Here is a 22,838-nt window from a genome sequence, read left to right on the forward strand (position 1 = left end):
AACCTTGGAGAAAAGAGAGCGAAAAGGAGGGTCCCGTTGTTCCATAGAAGAGGGATGCAAACCTTATCCAAGTGTTAAGAGAAAAAGAGCAGCGTCCAAGAGCATTGTGAGACCAGTGTCCCGTCTACTTACAGAGTCCCAGAGCGGAGGGAGGATCAGACAGGACTAGAAGGTGTGGAGAAGGGTACATTTTGTTTTACCGCATTGCCAGCATTTAATTGGGATGAAGGGTTGTAGTTGATGTAGTTTGAAAAGCACACTATACCAAAGAGAGGGTATGTAGCTAGCTTCTGATACTGGAAACTGATGGCTGATTCGTGTGCCAGAAAGAGCAGCTGATTTCTCAGTTTGGGAGTGAGAGTTAGGGTATGTGCACACACACTAATTACGTCCGTAATTGACGGACGTATTTCGGCCGCAAGTCCCGGACCGAACACAGTGCAGGGAGCCGGGCTCCTAGCATCATACTTAGGGTATGTTCACACGGCGGGGGTCCGTAACGGCTGAAATTACGGGGATGTTTCAGCCTGAAAACATCCCCGTAATTTCAGCCGTACCGGCATGTGCAGGCGCTTGAACGCCGCGTCAATTACGGCCGTAATTAGCGCTGCTATTCATTGGAGTCAATGAATAGCGGCTCCAATTACGGCCAAAGAAGTGACAGGTCACTTCTTCTACGCGGGCGTCTATTTACGCGCCGTCATTTGACAGCGGCGCGTAAATATACGCCTCGTGTGAACAGACAAACGTCTGCCCATTGCTTTCAATGGGCAGATGTTTGTCAGCGCTATTGAGGCGCTATTTTCAGACGTAATTCGGGGCAAAAACGCCCGAATTACGTCCGTAAATAGGCCGTGTGAACATACCGGAGTCCCTACCTCGCTGCAGGACCACTGTCACGTACTGAAAACATGATTACAGTAAGGGACAGCTGTCCTGCAGCGAGGCAGAGACTCCTAGCATCGTACATAAGTATGATGATAGGAGCCCGGCTCCCTGCACTGTGTTCGGTCCGGGACTTGCGGCCGAAATACGTCCGTCAATTACGGACGTAATTAGTGTGTGTGCACATACCCTCAAGATCAGACTCCCATTGAAGGACCGAGGAGGGGGGTGGGGGGTTGGTCAGGGGAAGCTAGCAACAGCTGATATGTAATAGGAAAGAAAAGGGCAGGCTAAACCTGATTCTAAGCAAGGGGCTTTGAAAAGAGATGTCTTTGCCTCCAAGCAGCTTTTTTTCTAATTAGTTATTCACCACTGTCCTAACGGACACAGATCCTGAAGAGCGAAAAGATTGTCAGGAGACCGCCAGTCCGTTAAGTCACCAAAGTGACAAGCGCAAGATATTCCAGCTTGTGTCCACACTCAAAATACTGCATCCGCTATACCCGGAGGAAATTCTAGTTTCCCCAAAACCGGGTAGACGGGAGAAGGTAAGGGTATAAGATAATGGTGAACTTAAGCCGAGGTGCAGCAGCGTATAGTCAAATTGAGTGCAACCAGGGTGGGAGGTCAGAGGGACAGATGTGCAGCTCTGTTCAAAGGAGACTCGAGGTTTGCTGGCAGAATGACGAAACCAGGTCAGGTAATATATACAGTAAAAATCAGGAAGACCAATGCCTTCTCTAGTTTTAGGTCGATTCAGTAGAGAACGGGCCAGACTAAATTATTAAGGGATTTGAATAGGTAGGGCCTAAAGGAGATATAGGTTCCGACATAAGATGTTCATCTTTACTATATCAGATTTTCCAAACCAAGTAAGGACACCAGGGGAAAATCTGACAAAGTCTGCCTGAAGGGACTGTAGAATATGGGGGGGGGGGGGTTAATTTGAAATAATCCGCTTTCGATTTATGGATTTGAGATACGGAGTTTGGAGGGGGGATACATTTTAAGTAGTAGTCCAGCTTGATCATATGAAGTCGCAAACTGCAATAATGTTTGTGCTGCCTTTGTGTAAACACACACACTTCTGTTTTTAATCCATGTTGTGCTAAGCAGATCAGCTGTTCCCGTCGGTCAGCTGTGCTTACTGGACTTCATACACTGGGAATGTGGTGTGTGCAGTCCTCTTATTCGAGAACCCGTATCCTAGACATTCAAACATTTGAAATTTCTGCTGACAGACGTAAGATGATATGCTTACATAACTACATTATATAATTGTACCAAGTCTTCTTATATGTTGTCATCATCTCTTTCTAGTGTTGTCATTTTGTGTTCAAACTTGTTCCTGCAATAATAATAATAGAAGAGAATAAAATACTGAGCATGTTTAGCCTGTTAAGTCTCCTAAAAACTTGACTATGATCTTAATATATAACCCATTATACAATTCTTTAAAAAATTATTTGATCATTTTCATTCTTACATACTTGTCAGACTTTTTTCCGATCTTGAAACAAAACTTATTGTAAACATCCTGAGTAAATACAAAAGACAGTTTTAAAATCATCAATTCCATTTATTGAAGGAAAAAGTTTATCCAACTCCATTTGACCCTGTGTGGAAAAGTAATTGCTCAATTCTAACTTAATACCTTTCAGCATTCGGGCTCATGCACACAGCCATATTAAGGCTCTGTACAACCTGAGTTGTATGGAGCTGTAATACAGCGTCCATACAAGTGTATGGACCCTTATTGTACCTCTGTATGTCTCATACTCCCTACGAATCCTATAGAACAAAAATCCTGCCGTTTGTATGGAGGTATTCTACCACATGTATGGAGATATAGCAATGCTTTTAGGAGGGAATATCTTTGTGCATACAGCACCCCATGAAGCCTGTATTGCAACCAGTCACAACCAGATCAGTCCTTGTTATCGCTGTGGACAAATTTTGGCCAACTATTCTATGAAAAAGTGAATTGATTCTGCCAGGGGCTTTAGAGCATGAACTGCCTGATTAAAGTCCTACCGGAACTAATGTCAATGAGGTTTAAGTTAGGAGTCTGACTAACTCTCACCATTCAGGGTTGAACTTGCTCTTAAAGAGGCTCTGTCACCAGATTCTCAAATCCCTATCTCCTATTGCATGTGATCGGCGCTGCAATGTAGATAACAGTAACATTTTTTTTATTTTTTAAAAACGTTCATTTTTGGCCAAGTTATGAGCTATTTTATATATATGCAAATGAACTTTGAAATGGACAACTGGGCGGGTTTTTTTTTTCATTATGTCCAACTGGGCGTGTATTGTGTTTTTAACTGGGCTTGTTTACGTGTATGACGCTGACCAATCAGTGACCAGTCAGCGTCATACACTCTTTTCTGTGAGATTCCAGCAAGCCACTCATAATCTCGCGAGATTACGGAGGTAAACGAGATTTTGTTTCCCTTGCTGGAAATCTCAAAGAAAAGAGTCAGAAGTGTCAGGATTCTGAATACACATGACGTCCAGGCTGGATGATCATGTGTATTCATTATCAGAATACTTGATTAACGTAAATCTCTGTGTATGTGGCTGCACATCGCTGCTGTGTAAATCAATGGCGAGGAGTGTATGACGCTGACTGGTCACTGATTGGTCAGCGTCATACACGTAAACACGCCCAGTTAAAAACAATACACGCCCAGTTGGACATAACGAAAAAAAAACGCCCAGTTGTCCATTTCAAAGCTCATTTGCATATATATAAAATAGCTCATAACTTGGCCAAAAATGAACGTTTTAAAAAACAAAACAAACTTTACTGTTATCTACATTGCAGCGCCGATCACATGCAATAGGAGATAGGGATTTGAGAATCTGGTGACAGAGCCTCTTTAAAGAGGATCTGTCACTAGTTTATTAATTCCCTATCTCCTAACTAAGCCAATGATTATCAGCTATGATACTAATAACTACAGTGTAATTTTTAAAGTATACAACTTCCATTCCTGACTGTGTTTTCAACTGGTGATACTTCCGTTTGTTTTACAGCTTAAACTGCGATCCTGGTGCCATATGAAAGATTAGAATCTCATCTTTCCATATGCCAACAGAACCACAGCCGGAGATATGGCTATTTGAAGTGATCCCCCTTCCCTCCAGCCTCAGTCTCTCACACTGTGTGAAGCAGCTTCATGCTGATTGGACAGTGTCAGAGGCTGTGAGGTAGCTCCACCTCAGGAGAATCGCTGGTGTTGACACCCACTTGTCTAGTGCAGCCTCAGTCTCTCACACTGTGTGAAGCAGCTTCATGCTGATTGGACAGTGTCAGTGGCTGTGAGGTAGCTCCACCTCAGGAGAATCGCTGGTGTTGACACCCACTTGTCTAGTGTAGCCTCAGTCTCTCACACTGTGTGAAGCAGCTTCATGCTGATAGGACAGCGTCAGAGGCTGTGAGGTAGCTCCACCTCAGGAGAATCGCTGGTGTTGACACCCACTTGTCTAGTGTAGCCTCAGTCTCTCACACTGTGTGAAGCAGCTTCATGCTGATAGGACAGCGTCAGAGGCTGTGAGGTAGCTCCACCTCAGGAGAATCGCTGGTGTTGACACCCACTTGTCTAGTGTAGCCTCAGTCTCTCACACTGTGTGAAGCAGCTTCATGCTGATAGGACAGCGTCAGAGGCTGTGAGGTAGCTCCAGCTCAAGAGAATCGCTGGTGTTGACACCCACTTGTCCAGTATAGCCTCATCTGCATATTTAGAAAAAGCTCATAACTTTTAAAATAATAAACTTTTTGGCACACTGTTTTCACTAGCATCATCAGTGTGACAGCGTCTAGTAGATTAGCTAGGAGATTGGACAGTACTAAACTAGTGACAGAGTTAAGCCCTGTGTCGCTGTTTTGCTTCGTAACCCACTTGCCCTCGAGTTTCAGATCAGACTGATGATCGGACATTCTCCATCATTCCTAGAAACGGCACCAAGCTTGTTTGTAGGTTGTATCTAACATTTCAGATCAGCCCTAACCACTTGATCGAGTGTAGCGTGGTTTTTGCAAAAAAAGAAGAAACCACATTAAGGCCCCATGCACACGACAGTGCCCGCAATCACGGCCCGCGATTACGGGCACGGCCGGCCGCTGACTGACAGCCGCATTTTCGGGCCGTGCTCCCATACAAAGTATGGGAGCATGGCCCGCAAAATGCGAAAGAACGGACATGTTCCATAATTCCTGGAACATTTCCACGGCACTGACACCCTTCCGTAGTGCTACGGAAAGGTGTCAGTGTTCATTGAAAGTGAATGGCTCCGTTTTTAGTGCCAATCTCTCAGGACGATATCGGTATCGATATAGTCCTTGGCTCTAAATATACAGATCATGCGTGGAGCTGTAAAATACAGCTGTGTACTTGAGACCCTAGTGTAAAAAACTATATCAAAATAGAAAAAATAAGGAAAGGGGAAATGCTTTATTATCGCACTGTATTCTTATTCTTTAGTCTTTTCCATAACCCTGAATGACTCCAAAGACCTAAGCACATATGTATAGCTGTAATGTGAACTGAGGACCTCAACCTAGATTCAATTCTGGACTGATATAAAGCAGTTATTGCAAACTGTAGACATCTAAAAATGTCCTTCAAAGGTTAAAGCAGTAGGTGCCAAGTACCATAGATATGAAAGATGTACCCAGTGTCTCCAGTAATTGGTTAAGTGTGGTATAGGGCAAGAGTAGAAGGGGAGATGTGTATCTGTCAAAATGGCTAATTGCTAAGGTTGCAGGAAATAATGTAAAGTCACTATTTGGAAGAAATGTTTAGACCCCCCCCCCCCCCCCCCCCCTAAGTCAGCATGAAATACAGTCAAAATCTGCACATTGTCTCTTGTTTTTGCTGCCAAGTTTAAGAGATTTAGGTGCTAACCCATTCCAGTGCACTGAAGGTAGGATACTTTGATATTTAGTTTATCCCTCTTCCACCATCATTGTATAGTTTAGAGCTTTCTGAATACCCCTTTAAGTGAATAAGACCACATAGAAAATGGAGTTCAGTAAAAGTATAATAGAGTTGGTCGGTGTCCATCTCTGCAGACATTATTTCAACAGTACTGTATGTAGTCTCATAAAATGGATAGCTCAAGAAGATAATCTTGCGTCATTGACAGTCTAACACAGCTCAGTCCAAATTGCTTTCATCATACGCACAAAGCCTAGTATTATGCATTATCTTCTGTCTAGTATTAAGTACTTAATTCTTTATAAAATCAGCGCTGCGAAACTTCTCATGTTTCGTTATCATTTAGTATTATTACATAACATGTCTAACCACTGCAGTTTAATCTCAATTCTAACAAAAGCTGCTTTTTCGAAATTTTACAGCGTGAATGTTCTAGCAGGACTATACTTATACGAATGATTGTTTTTTTTTATTAAATCATGGTCATTTTGTAATGGGGAATTTTTAGTTTTGCTAAAGGCTATTACCAGTATTTATTATTCAGTATATGCCTGATTTTGGAGGGAAATTGCACAGGTTGAAAAGTTGCATGTACAATTGCACCAAATTTGAGCTTAAATTTGCCACATTTGTCTTCTCCAAAAAAAGAACGTAGGCAAGAAATATGGGAGTGGTCCAATTGTAAATGTACTTTTAGACTAATTTATCAAAGACTGAAAAAGGTGCAAATAAGTGGTGTGAATCCCTACAGCTGCTCAAAGCAGGCCTCAAAAGAAACTCAGTGCCGCCAATTTTATTGGTGCAAAATAGGTGTCACGAAGGGTCTGTGGACCCACAGGGCCGTACCGCCTTGGCAGTATGGCAGCTGGCCAACAGGGCGCAGGACAATGTCTATAGTTCGTATAGGTACCTGTGGCAGCTCGGACAGCAGTAAGGCAGGCTCGGCTTAGACTAGGCAGCAGGTAGACGTCAGGCGAGGTGAAGCAGGTCAGACGTGGGATACAGCACGACACAACTTTGGCACAGCACAGTGCTCGACCAGGATGGTATGGAATGCAAGGAACAGGTACAGGAACAGACTAGGAGGCCATCACATTGACAAACTTGGGAAACCTCAACAACGCTCAGGCATAGAAGTAGGGGGCTGGACCCCTCTTATAGTCCAGGGTAATCACGGTTTCAAGTCATCAGAAGACCGGTGCGCGCGCTGCCCCTATGGGGTCCGGCTGAGGTGAGTGGACGCGAGCGCTGGCATCTCCTGATGAGGAGGCTGGGGCCAGCGCTTGCCGACTCGCGGCTGTCAGGAGGAGGGTGGAGCTGACCGCCCGCAGCCACGGTCATTACAATAGGCCATTATTAATAAATGTGGGTCATTGAATACGTTGATATCATGCCTATTTCAGTAATATTTCAAATATTTGATCTTCTAGAAAATGCGTTTCTCACACAAGAACACACTTATTAAAGGGGTATTTCCCATGTTATAAAGTGCTGGCATATCCTAGGATATGCCATCACTTTATGATTATGGGGTCTGACCTTTGGGACACCGCCGATCCAGAGAATGAATTGGCCCCAGTACTGATTTAACACCCTAAGTTTTCCCTGCACATCGGTGCCCCGGCCACCCACTGTGCAGGGAGCTGCAGCATGACCCCATTCAAGTTAAAGAGGCTCTGTCACCAGATTTTGCAACCCCTATCTGCTATTGCAGCAGATCGGCGCTGCAATGTAGATTACAGTAACGGTTTTATTAAAAAAAAACTAGCATTTTTGGCCAAGTTATGACCATTTTTGTATTTATGCAAATGAGGCTTGCAAAAGTCCAACTGGGCGTGTATTATGTGTGTACATCTGGGCGTGTTTACTTCTTTTACTAGCTGGGCGTTGTGTATAGAAGTATCACCCACTTCTCTTCAGAACGCCCAGCTTCTGGCAGTGCAGACACAGCGTGTTCTCGAGAGAATCAACTGCAGAATCAACTGTAGCCTCTGGTGCCGATGTGGCCGACACGATGCAGGACCTGGGGCAGGAAGTGAGTGACGTCACAGCGTGATCTCTCGAGAACACGGCTGTGTCTGCACTGCCAGAAGCTGGGCGTTCTGAAGAGAAGTGGATGATACTTCTCGTCAGAACGCCCAGCTAGTAAAAGTAGTAAAAACGCCCCGATGTACGCACATAATACACGCCCACTTGGACTTTTACTTTAAACACGCCCACTTGGACTTTTGCAAGCCTCATTTGCATAAATACAAAAATGGTCATAACTTGGCCAAAAATGCTTGTTTTTAAAAAATAAAAACGTTACTCTTATCTACATTGCAGCGCCTATCTGCTGCAATAGCAGATAGGGGTTGCAAAATCTGGTGACAGAGCCTCTTTAACAGTTCCCTGTTTTATTGGCATTTTTCTGTGTTGTGGCCATTTTTTGCAATAGGAAGTGCAGCTATATTAGGTGTCACTTTTGAAACAGTTTGTTAGGCCTCATGCACATGACCATAATTTTTATCCGCAATTACTGGAGTCTGAACCTGTCTGACTCGGGTTGTATAGTGTAATTTTTTTAGCATGTTTTGTCTGGATAGATAATCTACACACATCTTCAAGATTGTAGTGGTACAGAGGGTTCAATGTCTGAACACCTCAAAGTGAATTACTGTAATTCACAGGTCATGAGGTGGTTGTAACTGAAACCTGTAGGTAGTCTGAGCATTACGGTATTATATGCTTCACTTTAGAAGGGCTTCAGTACTTTGATGGTTTTCAGCTTTATTGGCATCTCTTACTACGTGTAGATTGACCCAGTAACCTATGTTTGCATGGGAAACTAAGTGGTTATGAATAAGGTCCTGTTGACACGGCGTGCATTTGACACGTTTTTCGGTGTGTAAAACGTACCAAAAAACTTTTAAAAAAAAAACATGATTTCAGCTCTTCATTGACATTAATGGGAAAGCACGCCGTTAGTGCATTTGACATGTCACCTAAAAAAAAGTGTTAAAAACAGTCAGGTCAACTCTTTGGCGCCGAAAACGTGCCTAATTACCATAGTCAATGGGAGTCCTATTTATGCCTCCAAAAAACCTGCATAAAAAGCTTCAAAAACGCCTGTAGTTTAAAAAGCGCTTTACAAAAACGCTAGCGTATTTCACACGTTTACACGGTGTTGTTTTTGAGCGCCATCTTAACGATGCCTAAATGGTAAGGGTGGAGACTGTACACGCTATTCAGTGTGTTCTTTCCCTCCAGCAACATTCTAAAACTATGGTAAGTGCATTGACCCTATTCCAGCTTGTTGAAGGATGGGCATTTGTTTATATCTGTAAAGTACTGATATCATTCGAATAACAAAACAGTTTTCACATATTATTTTGTAGCCAGTGTGTCTACAGGTTGTAGCCAGTGTGTCTTTAATAAAGAAGTATTCGGCACACAAGTTAGAAGTTTCTTGAAAAATCTTGAATTTTATTTAATCAAAAATTGATGCCAGAGGCTTAGTGCGTGCAACGTTTCGGTCGTAACTTAGACCTTCACCAGGCACTGTGTCCTTCTGGTTTCTGGTGTATCCAGTCGTTGGCGCTAAGTTTTTCAATGGCGGCTGACTGCTGCATATGGCGCAGTGTGTCTACAGGTTGTAGCCAGTGTGTCTTTAGGTTACTAGCCTTCTCATTCAATGGACATGCTGGAACTTACATTAGTAATTTCAGATGCCCATTTTCTAAACGGCTTGTCGTTTAGGGTCGGTCTGTGTAGGTTGTTATTCTGGACGACAATGACAAGTTAAAATGACAAATCGGCGATCAATCCCTGTCTTGATCTTCTTGTCTGGCCTCTTATTGATGGGATGCAGATCTGTCGTTTGGCGTGAATGACTGATAACGACCGAAAAAATCCAAGATGGCAAATACATTTTTCCACAGATATCGGTCTTCAGTCGGCATCAGTCATGCTCGTTCATGAATCGACATTTTCAGCCATCCAAAATATCTAATGCATGGCCAACTTTAATCCTCCTTATTGTTTTCTATGAGAGTATGTTAGAAGTGGGGACAAAATAGATCAGATCCTGTCAAATTCACTTTATCTAAGATCAATAGTTTGGACAACTAATACGCAACATGAGACCATCGGCGTCGATTGCTCTTTTGTCAATTACCATAGACTTTATTGGGACAAGAAAATTATGTTTTTGTAGAGCAAGCATTTTTATTAGCTATAAAGCACAAAAATAAAAACAGATACCCATAGCCTTATATATTGGCATGGCTGACCAAACAATTTGGTAGCAGACCGCTTGCAGTGTGTGTACAATAAACACTTGTATACTATTCGCCATCTCTGTTACATTCCAGAGCTCCGTGACCCTGGCAGATGCACCGTCTCCTTTTAGACTCAAGGATTGCAAGCTAAAATAAATTCCTGCTCAGCAACACAATGGGCAGCTTCAACTACAGAGTCGCAAAACACTGGAGTGCGAGTAGTGTACTCTCGTATTGTTTGCTGATTAGAAGCATTCTGTCCTAGCAGGGAGTGGGGGTGGGGCACTAAGATTTTACTGAGCAGTTGGTTGCTGTGATTTTTTTCCGTTTAGTCCTCTGTCCTGAGCTGTAAAAGTGACCTTGGTTGTTTGGCGCCTACTATATGGAACAGCTGCAGCATTCTTATACCACAAGAGGAGCGCAACACTTGCTGCACCCGTCTAGTGATAGCATGGGAATATCACAGCTCATGGATACAGGCCCGTATGTATGTATACAGTTACTTTTTAGTGTTATGTAATGAGGTTATTTTAGTTTTGCACTGCTTTTATGTGTTTTTAATTGGTTGGTTTTTTTATGCTGCATTTTTATTAGTGCTAGACTTTACATACATTGCGTCATGATTAAAATGCCTCTTAAATGGCAGTGAATCATCGCCTAGATGTTACATGTTTATTCTCTTACATAAGTCCAGACATGTGAGGGTAATTTTGTTTGTATATTGTGTCTATGGAAAAGACTGCAGTACAAAAAAAAACAATTACTGTGTTGCTTTGCTTTAGGGCTTATTCAGACGAACGTAAAATACGCGCGTGCAACGCGCGTGATTTTCACGTGCGTTGCCCGTAGCTATATTAGACAATGGGGCCGTGCAGACATGGCAGCGTTTTTTGCGCAGCGTTGCTCCGTTGCAAAAAACTCACGACATGTCCGTTGATTCAGCGTTTTCAACGCATCACGCACCCATTGAAGTCAATGGGTGCGTGAAAACCACGCATGTCGCACGGAAGCACTTCCGTGCGAACTGCGTGTTTGCGCAACAGCTGTCAAAAGGATGAATGTAAACAGAAAAGCACCACGTGCTTTTCTGTTTCCGAACATCCAAACGGAGTGTCTTTGCGATTAGCGAACCCCGACAACCGAAGCTAACTTCACCGGGTTCGGCCAAACTCGTTTTGGCCGAACCCGGCAAAAAAAATTCCGGTCCGCGACGTCGGGGGACATTCACTGTGCATGGTGCTGAAAGAGTTAAACTGTTTCAGCACCATGGACAGTGACTTGCGATCCCAAAATACATGAACCTGTAAGAAAAACCGAAGTTCTAACTTACCGATTACTCCTGTCTCCTTCCTGCAGTCCGACCTCCCGGGATAACACTTCAGTTCAAGTGACAGCTCCAGCCAATCACAGGCCAAGCACTGGCTGCAGCCAATCACAGGCTGCAGCGGTCACTTGGACTGCCGCGTCATCCAGGGAGGTGGGGCTCGATGTCAAGAGAGGCGCGTCACCAAGGACGCGTCACCAAGGACGCGTCACCAAGGCAACGGCCGGGAAGTTCTTGGTAAGTAGGAACTTTATCTTTTTTTTAACAGGTTTTTCGCTGTTGTGTTCGGCATTCACTGTCGAGGGTGCTGAAAGATTTAGCTCTTTCAGCACCTTGGACAGTGACGGGCGTCGACAAGCCTCATCTCTATGATGCCGGCTGCGCGAAAATCACGCAGCCGCGCATCAGACACGGATGACACACGCAGCTGTCAAATAGTGTTTGCGCGTGCAAAACGCTGCGTTGTTTGCGCGCGCAAAAACGCAACGCTCGTGTGAATCCGGCCTTAGTGTGTTTGCTGATATTAAGCAAGAACGTATTCTATATCCAGGTCATGGAAATCATGCAAAGGTAAAATTCAGGGTTTTGTATATGACCGTAGTTTTGCGGCCGTATACTATCCGCTGTTGTGGAACCGCAATTGCGTATAGTATAGTATAGTACACATGCTATCCTATGGGCTCATGCACGCAACCGTGGTTTCCACAATCCGTGCATTGCCCGGAGCCCGGACCGCAAAAAAAACCAGGACATGTCATTATAGGATCCAGGCTCCTTGAAGTCCATGCACATCTTGTGTGTGCAGGGTCCATGATTGCGGACGGCCTGCGATTGATACTCCGCTGCTTGTCCGTGCCGTAATCACAGAACGTGCACACCGCTACAGCCGCGTGCAGAAGGTGTTAGTAAAGTTTTTTAAATTTATGATTACTTTATCTAGCGAAGGCTAAAACTGTATTTGTAAAGCCTTGACTAACAAAATGACTAATATGTTTTATTGTTAAGAAAACTGATATTATATATGAGGAGGGGGTAGCTGAATAACTAAAAAGGGAGATTAGAATTTCCAGACAAAGGTTTAACTTCTAATTAGTTGTCAATTGTGATATATGAAGCAAAATGTAACAAGAACTAGTCCGGACATGTTACTCTCAGAATATGTATAAAAACTCTGTCATTCAGGATGGAGGCAGACATTTTGCTGTAATGTCTACTTATCGATAAGAATAAAGACGCACATTCTCTATTCAGGTGACTTCTTGAATCTCCTTGATAAGAACATCAATTCTTCTAACAGAAGGCCTTACATTTTTAATGTTAATGTTTCTGTAGACGTGACATTTAAGTAAACATAAACCGACATATCACATTTAATACGATACACTTGACCAGCTACACCCCACCACGCTTCAGTGACAATAAGTGTATATGCCCTGTGTACATTTCCTTTGCCTTTTATGTAATCAGGTGCCAACAAAGCTACTCCTTACCAGTAGGTGGCATTCTGAGCTGGAGGTGTACCCTACTGTTGGGTCATGTGTTACTTATGTTTTTTTGTTCTTGAAAACGTGTTTGCCAGTTTTTACTTGTGTACATAAGGTCCTGGTATGTGACTAGTCCATGTAATTTGGTAATAGAACATGAACAAATGCTAAGTCATCTTTCATCCTGTATGTGTCTCTGTAAAGCATGCTAATGTTACTTTGACTTTTTTCTACAGCTCTCAGGAAGATGAACGCCCCATGTCTCCTTTCTTTATGAGGTAGGATTGCTCCTTCTTTTTATGGTCACTGTTATTGATTTTTATATTAATGTAGTGTGTACCGTATGACACATGCTTTAACTGCCATTTATTTTTGCTCATATAGCACTATCCTATTCTACAGAACGTATCCAGTCAGACTTTGGGCTAATAACCTAATTTCCCTATCTCAGACACTAGGGCTTGTTTCATAGGAAGCCAAGTTAACCTACATGTATTTGGAGTGTAGGAGGAAACTGGAGTACTTGCAGGAAGCAAATGACATGTAGGCAGTGGCGTAACTACCGCCGTAGCGGCCCCCACCATGGGCGTAGGCTCCGCTAGCAGCCGCTATGGCTGCTACAGCGCGACGCCACTGAACACTACGGCAGAACAGGGAGGCATCTCCCCGCTCTGCCATTAAACAAAAGACATGTATACCCTATCCACAGGATAGGGGATACATGTGTGATCGCTGGCATTGATAGGGAGAACAGGGGACCGAAAGTCCCCTGAAGTTCTCCATCACAAACCTCGGACTTCCAGGGTCTGTGACGGCAGCTCCGTAGAAATGAATGGAGCGCCGGTCGCGCTTGTGCGCATGCGTGACCAGCGCTCCTTTCATTTTTATTGAAGTCAGAGGTTCGTCATGGCGAACTTTCAGTCCCCCGTTCTCCCTATCGCTGCCAGCGATCACACATGTATCCCCTATCCTTTTGTAGGACACACTGTAGGTCAGCTTTTTTTTGGAGGGGGGACGCTGTATGGTGTTCCCTACAGGGGGGGGCTGTATAACGTTCCCTACAGGGGGGGGCTGTATAACGTTCCCTACAGGGGGGGGGGGCTGTATAGCGTTCCCTTCAGGGGGGGGCTGTATAGCGTTCCCTACAGGGGGGGGCTGTATAGCGTTCCCTACAGGGGGGGGCTGTATAGCGTTCCCTACAGGGGGGGCTGTATAGCGTTACCTACAGGGGGGGCTGTATAGTGTTACCTACAGGGGGGCTGTATAGCGTTACCTACAGGGGGGGCTGTATAGCGTTATCTACAGGGGCGGCTGTATGGCGTTCCCTACAGGCGGGGGGGCTGTATGGCGTTCCCTACAGGGGGGGGGGCTGTATGGCGTTCTCTACAGGGGGGGCTGTATGGCTTTCCCTACAGGGGGGGCTGTATGGCTTTCCCTACAGGGGGGCTGTATGGCGTTCCCTACGGGGGGGGCTGTATGGCGTTCCCTACGGGGGGGGCTGTATGGCGTTCCCTACGGGGGGGGCTGTATGGCGTTCCCTACAGGGGGGGCTGTATGGCGTTCTCTACAGGGGGGGCTGTATGGCGTTCCCTACAGGGGGCTGTATGGCGTTCCCTACGGGGGGGGCTGTATGGCGTTCCCTACAGGGGGGGGCTGTAAAGCGTTCTCTACAGGGGGGGCTTATGGCGTTCTCTACAGGGGGGCTGTATGGCTTTCTCTACAGGGGGGCATTATGGCTTTCTCTACAGGGGGGGGCTGTATGGCGTTCTCTACAGGGGGGGCTGTATGGCGTTAGCGCCACCCAGGGGAGGGGGGGCCCCGGTCAAAAGTTTGCTATGGGGCCCAATCTTTCCTAGTTACGCCCCTGCATGTAGGGAAATACAAACTTCATGCAAATGTTGCTTTGGTTGGAATATAACTCTCGATCCCCCAGGCACATGTGCTGTCCACTGTGTTGCCTCTTCCACCTTGAATACAGGTCACCCAAAGTGACTGACAGCAGGCTGCTATCAACATATTATTGTCTTCAGTGCCTGATAAAGAATCATCACTAGTGCACTTCTGTATAGAAAATGTAATTACAATGATAGACCTACGGTGATCTATCTAAACGGAGTCTCCACGTTCCCTGCTGGGGGGGTCATAGAAATCTAGTGCTACTGTACATATACCCCTCTGTCCTGTTAGCCTTCTCATTAGTACAGCAGAGGTGAGACGTGTCACACCACATACTTCGCTGCAACCTAGACTCCTAACATACAGGATTCTCATTTCTTAGGATTCAGAGATGGGGATCACTTCCACGTTGAATCATTTGTGGGTGCTATTTTCCAGTTTGATCAGTTTTAACAGGATACTATACATGTGCCCTAGTGACCGTTTTCTTAAAATTATATTAAATACTATTTTTAGCAATTATGTAGTCCTTGTAATGGATAGTGGCTTAAAGGAGTTAGTGTAGCTATGTGCATGGCTGATTAACTTTATGTGGGTGTGACCCCTCAGCAATGCAGCTACAGGAGTATGCGACATAAGATATCTGCCCAGTGGAAGGTCTGATGTCATAAAATGCCTTCTTTTATAACTGCATATAAATAAGTTAACACGAGTCCTTTATGGAAGTACATTCTCAATTGAAGTTGTCATAGGCACACACAAACAAGATGCTCATATTTGTCGGCTATATTCTCTGGCAGGTGACATTCTGTAAGGATGACGGTCAGGAAACCTTTTAGGCTATGTTCACACGGAGTATTTTGGGGGAGGAATATCTGCCTCAAAATTCCGTTTGGAACTTTGAGGCAGATTTTTCCTCTCCCTGCACGGCGATTTCTCGCGCCGTTTTTCGCCCGCGGCCATTGAGCGCCGCGGGCATAAAACAGCGCGAAATACGCTTTCTCTGCCTCCCATTGAAGTCAATGGGAGGTCAGAGGCGGAAGCGCCCGAAGATAGGGCATGTCGCTTCTTTTTCCCGCGAGGCAGTTTTACTGCTCGCGGGAAAAAGACGCCGACGCCTCCCATTGAAATCAATGGGAGGCGTTTTCGGGCCGTTTTTGCCGAGTTTTGCGACGCGGTTTCCGCGTCAAAAAACTCGGCAAAATACTCCGTGTGAACATAGCCTTAGGCTGGGTTCACACAGAGTTTTTTGCAGGCGGAATTTCTGCCTCAAAATTCCGTTTGGAAGTTTGAGGTAGATTTTCCTCTCCCTGCGCGCCGATTTTCGCTGGGTTTTTCGCCCGCGGCCATTGAGCGCTGCGGGCATAAAACACCGCGAAATACGCTTTCTCTGCCTCCCATTATTGTCAATGGGAGGTCAGAGGCGTAAACGCTCGAAGATCGGGCAGGTCCCTTCTTTCTCGCTCGCGGGAAAAAGACGCCTCCGCTTCCCATTGAAATCAATGGGAGGCATTTTCGGGGCCGTTTTTGACGAGTTTTGCGGCGCGGTTTCCGCGTCATAAAACTCGTCAAAAAAACTCCATGTGAACATAGCCTAACTTACTTTTAAATTGTGAGCAGTAACAAGTGTGCTTGCCTTTTCCTGTAGGTGTCGCCCTCTTTGCGAATGATTGCCTTTCTATAAAGTCATAAAATCATTAGCTTCTTGCTCTATAGAGACTGAAGCTACTTCTAGCATTAACTTGGGCGCTTGAAATCTTCATCTGGTAAGGACTGATGTGTTTCCTCATAGTCTAGCCTGGCTCATAGTTGTGTTTTTAGAATATTGTCAGCTCACTTATTAAAACTCACTGGGATGTTTAGAACTAATATAAGAGCTCATGCGTAAGTTAGATACTTGCAATTCCAGTGCACCTAACCTTTCAGGTGACTTTTTAGAATAAGCTATCCTGTGTATATACTGTGCATGAGGAATAACACTATTTCTGGCCAGAATATGACTTGTATATGGCATTTTTTATTAGTTTTCCCTGAGCTAGTGGGTGGAGGCTAACTGCTAACATAGAATACCTATGAAGACACATATAAACAACAATACTAGAAGTGTAAATAACCATAGTACAAGTAAACCGCTAACCAATATATATAAAAAAAAAATAATCTTTATATTTTTTTTATATTGGTTAGTGCTTTACTTGTACTATGGTTATTTACACTTCTAGCATTGTTGTCTATATATGTCTTCATAGGTATTCTATATCCAGTATTGACGTATATGGATGTTATTGCTGAAACAGGTTTTCTGTCTGGCCTGGACTTTATAGGTATTGCTAACTGCTAACATGTCTGCCATACATTGCACGCATAGAGTAGAGTAGATCCCACTTCGTAGCACATCCTCAGTAGTAGTAGCATCGTAGAGGACATTATACAGCAGTACTGAGCAGTGACGCTGTAATTCCGGCATTTGGGCGATATATAACCCTTACTAGAAGCTACCGCAGCGTGTGTCTCTCTTGCTCTCTATCGTCACAATTGACAGTGGCAAATTGCTTTTGCATGTACAGATTGTATGTTACACAACTGAAGCTGATCATGGCTATAGAAAGTCATGCAGGTGGTAAACACTACGCTGATCAGGAAATGGTAAGTCCGGTTACTTTTTATTTACACAGGCCATCTCCTAGGCATTTATCTTCAGCATCTAAAGACTGGTTTGTGAAAAAATGAAATGTCTTTATAATACGAATTTCTAGAATCTAGAGCAGGGGTCCGCAAACAATGGTACAGGTGCAAAAATACAATCAAAACGCTGGTCTGCTCACCATGCACCTCAGATATTTCTGACACCACGCTGGAATTTCGTCTGGTGCTTTTAAATATAAACGATACTGCGTCAGCAGCAGATGGAAACAGTAGATATATTTAAGAAGATAATGCCCAGCACTCAATCCAGTAAAATCCCAAACTTAAATTCATCACTTAAAACAAAGTAAAAACATTCACGGGAAGGACGCTTACGGGTTTAGAACCGAAGAGGTTCACAAAGCTCTGGGTTCAAAATGTAACCAGTTGGGAACTATCCCATGTGATTTACTCAGAAAGTAACCCCTTGTATACCAAACCAAATTACACACAAAGAAATGTGAGGCAGTGTATATTACACCATATATACTGTATGAAATCATTGCATACTGCAAATGTACATGAGATATAGTATGGAAAAACAATTTTGAAGAGATTTTTGTCAGTATGAAATTAGATCTGTCTAAACAAGCTTTAAAGACCAGATATGTCGACTGCTATTGATTCCGTCTAAAGAACCTGAAACCTTACGGAACGGAGACCAACGGAAACCATTTGCAACAGAAGCATTACCATTGAAATCAATTGTAATGCAAACGGAAGCTATGGTTTCCATTTGCCTTTCAGTTGATGGGTTCCTCCAACGGAAAACTCAGACGGAACCCATCAACGGAAAGCAAACGCTGATGTCTCCATCTCAGTGTGTGGCACTATCATAACTCCTAAGCAGCACGCCCGCTGTCTCGGGGTTATTTTTGACTCAGATCTTTCCTTTACTCCTCACATTCAATCACTTTCACGCTCCTGTCATTTTCACCTCAAAAACATCTCCAGAATCCTCTCTTTTCTTACTGAGGAAACCGCCAAAACTCTCATTGTTGCTCTGATTCACTCGCGTCTTGACTACTGTAACTCATTACTAGTCGGTCTCCCCTCACTAAACTCTACCCTCTCCAATCTATCCTCAATGCAGCAGCCAGGCTCATCTTTATGACCAACCGCTACACCAACACCTATACCCTGTGCCAGTCACTGCACTGGTTGCCCATCCCCTTCAGAATTAAATTAAATTCATACTTATTACTCTCACCCACAAAGCTCTCCACAGTGCTGCACCTCCTTACATCTCCTCCCTCATCTCTGTCCACCACCCTACTCGGGCTCTACGTTCTGCCAATGATTTTAGATTCAAATCCGAACCTCCCACTACCGTCTCCAGGATTTCTCTCGTGCTGCACCCGTCCTCTGGAATGCACTACCCCAGACAATCAGATTAATTCCCAATATCCACAGTTTTAAACCTGCCCTAAAAACACATTTTTTTTAGACAGGCCTATAACATTCCCTAATCTGACTCCTTTCCTTGGCCCCATTAGTCATCAGAATAAGATTCCCACACACTCCTTCTCTTCATGTCCGTCATACACGGATACTGGCTGGTGACCGGCTCATGCAGCTTTATGTGTACCACCCCATGTGTATAAAAGATGGCCAGAACCATTGTACTGAACAAACACTGTTCTACTTTGTGACTCCCTTATTTCCTCATAGATTGTAAGCTCTTGCGGGCAGGGTCCTAAATCCTCCTGTCTGAGTTGTAAATTAGCTTTGTCACTATGTAATGTCTGATATTGTCTGTTTATGTTCCCTCTAAATTGTAAAGTGCTGCGTAATACGTTGGCGCTATATAAATAAAGATTATTATTATTTATAACAGGCCCTTATACTGTAATATTCACATACATTATGGAATGTATTCAAAAACTGTCAAGTGTTCAGCATCACCAAAAAAACAACTGTCCTACAGTACTTTTTATTTTATTTTTTTTTCATTCATTTATACTACAACGTTATTATTTAAATATGGTATTGCACATATTACCCTATCCTTATGTAGACTGTGAAAATACGTTTGTTTATTTTTTTGTGACGTTTTTGATTGGGTCACTAAACAGGTGGCTGGGTTTATACACTATGTAGGCCGCTAGTGTGCAGGCCTGCCCAGATTTTATTCAGCTGCTCTCAGAAGCGGCCTTCCACTGGAATCCCCTTTTTATTTTTTCCTTCATGCACTTGTCAGTACTTACACTGATCACATGTTGTTTATTTTGTTGAACCAAGGACTATATTCGGTCGACATGTGGGAGGAAAAAAGACTTGTCCATTTGAGTTTGTTTTCTTATTAAAGGGGTTGTCCGGTTTCAGCAAATTAGGCATACAATTTTCCATTCTATTTTCTGTTTTAATTTCTCATGGTTTTCAAGATCTCTGCTTATTATTCAGTAGGATTCTTTGTTTGCTTCCAGTGAATAAAATTCTGTCTATAGTCATGTGATGGCCACATAGGTGCAAGGCTCCTTACAGTATGTGTGTCGGAGCACTAGTGTGTCCATCACATGACCATGGACAGAGTTTTATCTACTGGAAATAAACAACAAGCCGAGATCTTGAAAATTTTGAGGAAATAATACAGTAAGTAAATTATAAAATTGTATAACTTTTTTAATAAAAAAAATATTAATTTGCTGAAATCTGACTACCCCTTTAATGTACAGTGTCGGCAGTCATATTTTTAACCCCTTCCCGACATTTGACGTACATGTACGTCATGGAAAGCATTGACTTCCCGCAAAATGCCGTACATGTACGTCAAACGTTTGGCACCGGCTCAGAAGCTGAGTCGGTGCCATCATCGTCGGATCTCAGCTGTATCTTACAGCTGACATCCGACTGTAACGGCGGGGACCGAAATTAGCTTCGATCCCCGCCATTAACCCCTTAAGTGCAGCGCTCAAACGCGATCGCTGCACTTAAGGTGTTTGCAGCTCATCGGAGCCCCAGCAATGAAATTGCCGGGGTTCCGGTGGCTGCAATGGCAACCGGAGGCCTAATACTGGCCTCCCGGTCTGCCTAGCACCGAAGCCGGTCAAGATCCGCCCGGCGGCGGAGCCTGATCGGCTTCCGTAGCTGCCGGCAAGATGGCGCCGGGTCAAGAGCTGATCCGGCGTCATCAGCGGTGGAGGTCAGCTGTACTGTACAGCTGACATCCACCTGTAACGGCAGGAACCGGAGCTAGCTCCGATCCCTGCCATTAACCCCTTCGATGCAACAATCGAAAGCGATTGCTGCATCGTAGCGGTTACTAGCAGATCGCCAGCCCTGACAGGCAATCGGGACTGGCGACTGCTGCTATGGCAACAGGAGACACAATGGTCTCCTGCTCTGCCATTACGGAAGCCGATTTAGGCCCCGCCGGGAGGCGAAGCCTAAACGGCTTGCTGTCAGTGAATGACTGACAGATCTAATACATTGCACTACATAGGTAGTGCAATGTATTAGAAAAAAAAAAATCTGACCGTTGGACCTTCAAGTCCCCTAGTGGGACTTGAGAAAAAGTGTAAAAAAAATATAAAAAAGTGTAAAAAACAGTGCAATAAATAAAAGTTTGAAAACAATAAAAGTTTCAAGTAATCAAATAAAACACAATCCCCCTTTTACTCTTATCAAGTCCTTTATTATTGAAAAATAATAATAAACCATATGTATTTGGTATCGCCACGACCGTAACGACCGGAGGTATCAAAATATTATATTATTTATTGCACGCGGTGAACAGCGTAAAAAAAACCCGTAAAAAACGTTACCAGAGTTTCTGTTTTTTGGTCACTTTGTCCTACAAATATTACAATAAAAAGTGATCAAAAAGTCGCACGTATCCAAAAATGGTACCTATAAAAACTATAGCTCGTCCCACAAAAAATAAGCCCTCATACACATCCGTCGACAAAAAAATTAAAAAGTTATGGTTCTCACAACTTGGCGACAGAAAAAATACATTCTTTTTACAAAAGTAATTTTATTGTGCAAAAAGTTGTAAAACATAAAAAAGTGCTATAAATTAGGTATCACCGGAATCTGACTGACCCGCAGAATAACGTGAACATGTAATTTATAATGCGTGGTGAACGCTGTATAAAAAAAACAAAAAAAGCTGTGCCAGAATTGCGTTTTTTTGTTTACCTGGCATCCCAAAAAATAGGATAAAACGTGATCAAAAAGTCGCATGTACCCCAAAATGGTACCAATAATAACTACAGCTCGTCCCGCAACAAACCAGCCCTCATACCGCTACGTCTATGAAAAATAAAATTAGTTATGGCTCCAATAAGTCAGGAAATAAAAAAATATGCAGTTGTGCCCGAGGGGAACATTTCTTCAGTTTCAAGAGGCGATTTATCAAGGACCTAAAATTAGGGAACCAGGAAGGGGAGAGCACAAACATATCCGCTGGAAGCGACGGTGCCCGTATTATACCAGGATAACACTTCCTAGCAAAATTCCCCAAACTACAAAGGCGCGGAGTATGGACCAAAAGGGGGATAAGAAATGACACCATTTATCAGTGCGACACCGGCCTGTGCAGAAAGGATTGCTTCACAGCGTAACACACATCTATGGATTATTTTTATTTTTTTATACCACCTGACTATGCCCCTTATATACTCCGCCCCGCTTACATGTACCCCCACATTATAAAACACCAGCAATACTCAAACAAATATAGTACCAAGCAAAATCCGCTCTCCAAAATCCAAATGGTGCTCCCTCGGCCCTGAACCCTGCAGCGTCCCCAAACAGCAGTTTCCTTCAACATATATGGCATCGTCATACCCGGGAAAACCCTTTTAACAATTTTTGGGGTGTGTGTCTCCAGCGTCATAAGCTGGGCATGACATATTTGCCACTGAATGGCATATCTAGGGAAAAATATACATTTTTAATTTGCACCATCCACAGCGCATTCATTTATGGAAAAGACCTGTGGGTTGAAAATGCTCACTACACCCCTTAATAAATGCCTTGAGGGGTGCAGTTCCATAGTGGGGGTCACTTATCAGGGGTTTCTTTTTATTATTTCACATCTGAGCGTCTGCAGTTGTGAACCAATACTTTGTAAATCGCCAAATTAGGCCTCCACTCCGCATGGTACTCTTCACTTCTGAGCCCTGTCATATGTCCAGACAAAAGATTAGTGCCCCATGTAGGGTGTTTCTAAAACCGGGAAACACCGCATAATAATTAGAGGGCTGTCTTGTTATGGTGGCACAAGCCGGGCACCACATATTGGCATATCTATGGAAAAAAATCCAATTTTCACTCTGCAACATTGAGCGCACACTAATTTCTACAAAACACCTGCAGGGTTAAAATGCTTACTACACCCCTTGGTAAATGCATTGAG

The 22,838-nt window shown here is 43.8% G+C and overlaps 1 protein-coding gene across 6 annotated transcripts in view; it reads left to right on the forward strand.

The window, feature by feature from the left end:
- Nucleotides 1–22,838, forward strand: part of FAM13A (family with sequence similarity 13 member A) — a 303,023-nt gene that overhangs the window by 173,770 nt on the left and 106,415 nt on the right. For 5 of the 6 annotated variants that reach the window (XM_075860670.1, XM_075860672.1, XM_075860669.1 and 2 more), the window contains one exon: nucleotides 13,132–13,173. In XM_075860670.1, the coding sequence (XP_075716785.1) occupies nucleotides 13,132–13,173 (42 nt within the window). Of the gene's footprint in view, nucleotides 1–10,431; nucleotides 10,575–13,131; nucleotides 13,174–22,838 lie in introns of those variants that run through there. The other variant, XM_075860674.1, reaches the window with a different exon arrangement.

This window comes from Rhinoderma darwinii, chromosome 1 (genome assembly GCF_050947455.1).
Source record: "Rhinoderma darwinii isolate aRhiDar2 chromosome 1, aRhiDar2.hap1, whole genome shotgun sequence".
NCBI lineage: Eukaryota > Metazoa > Chordata > Amphibia > Anura > Rhinodermatidae > Rhinoderma > Rhinoderma darwinii.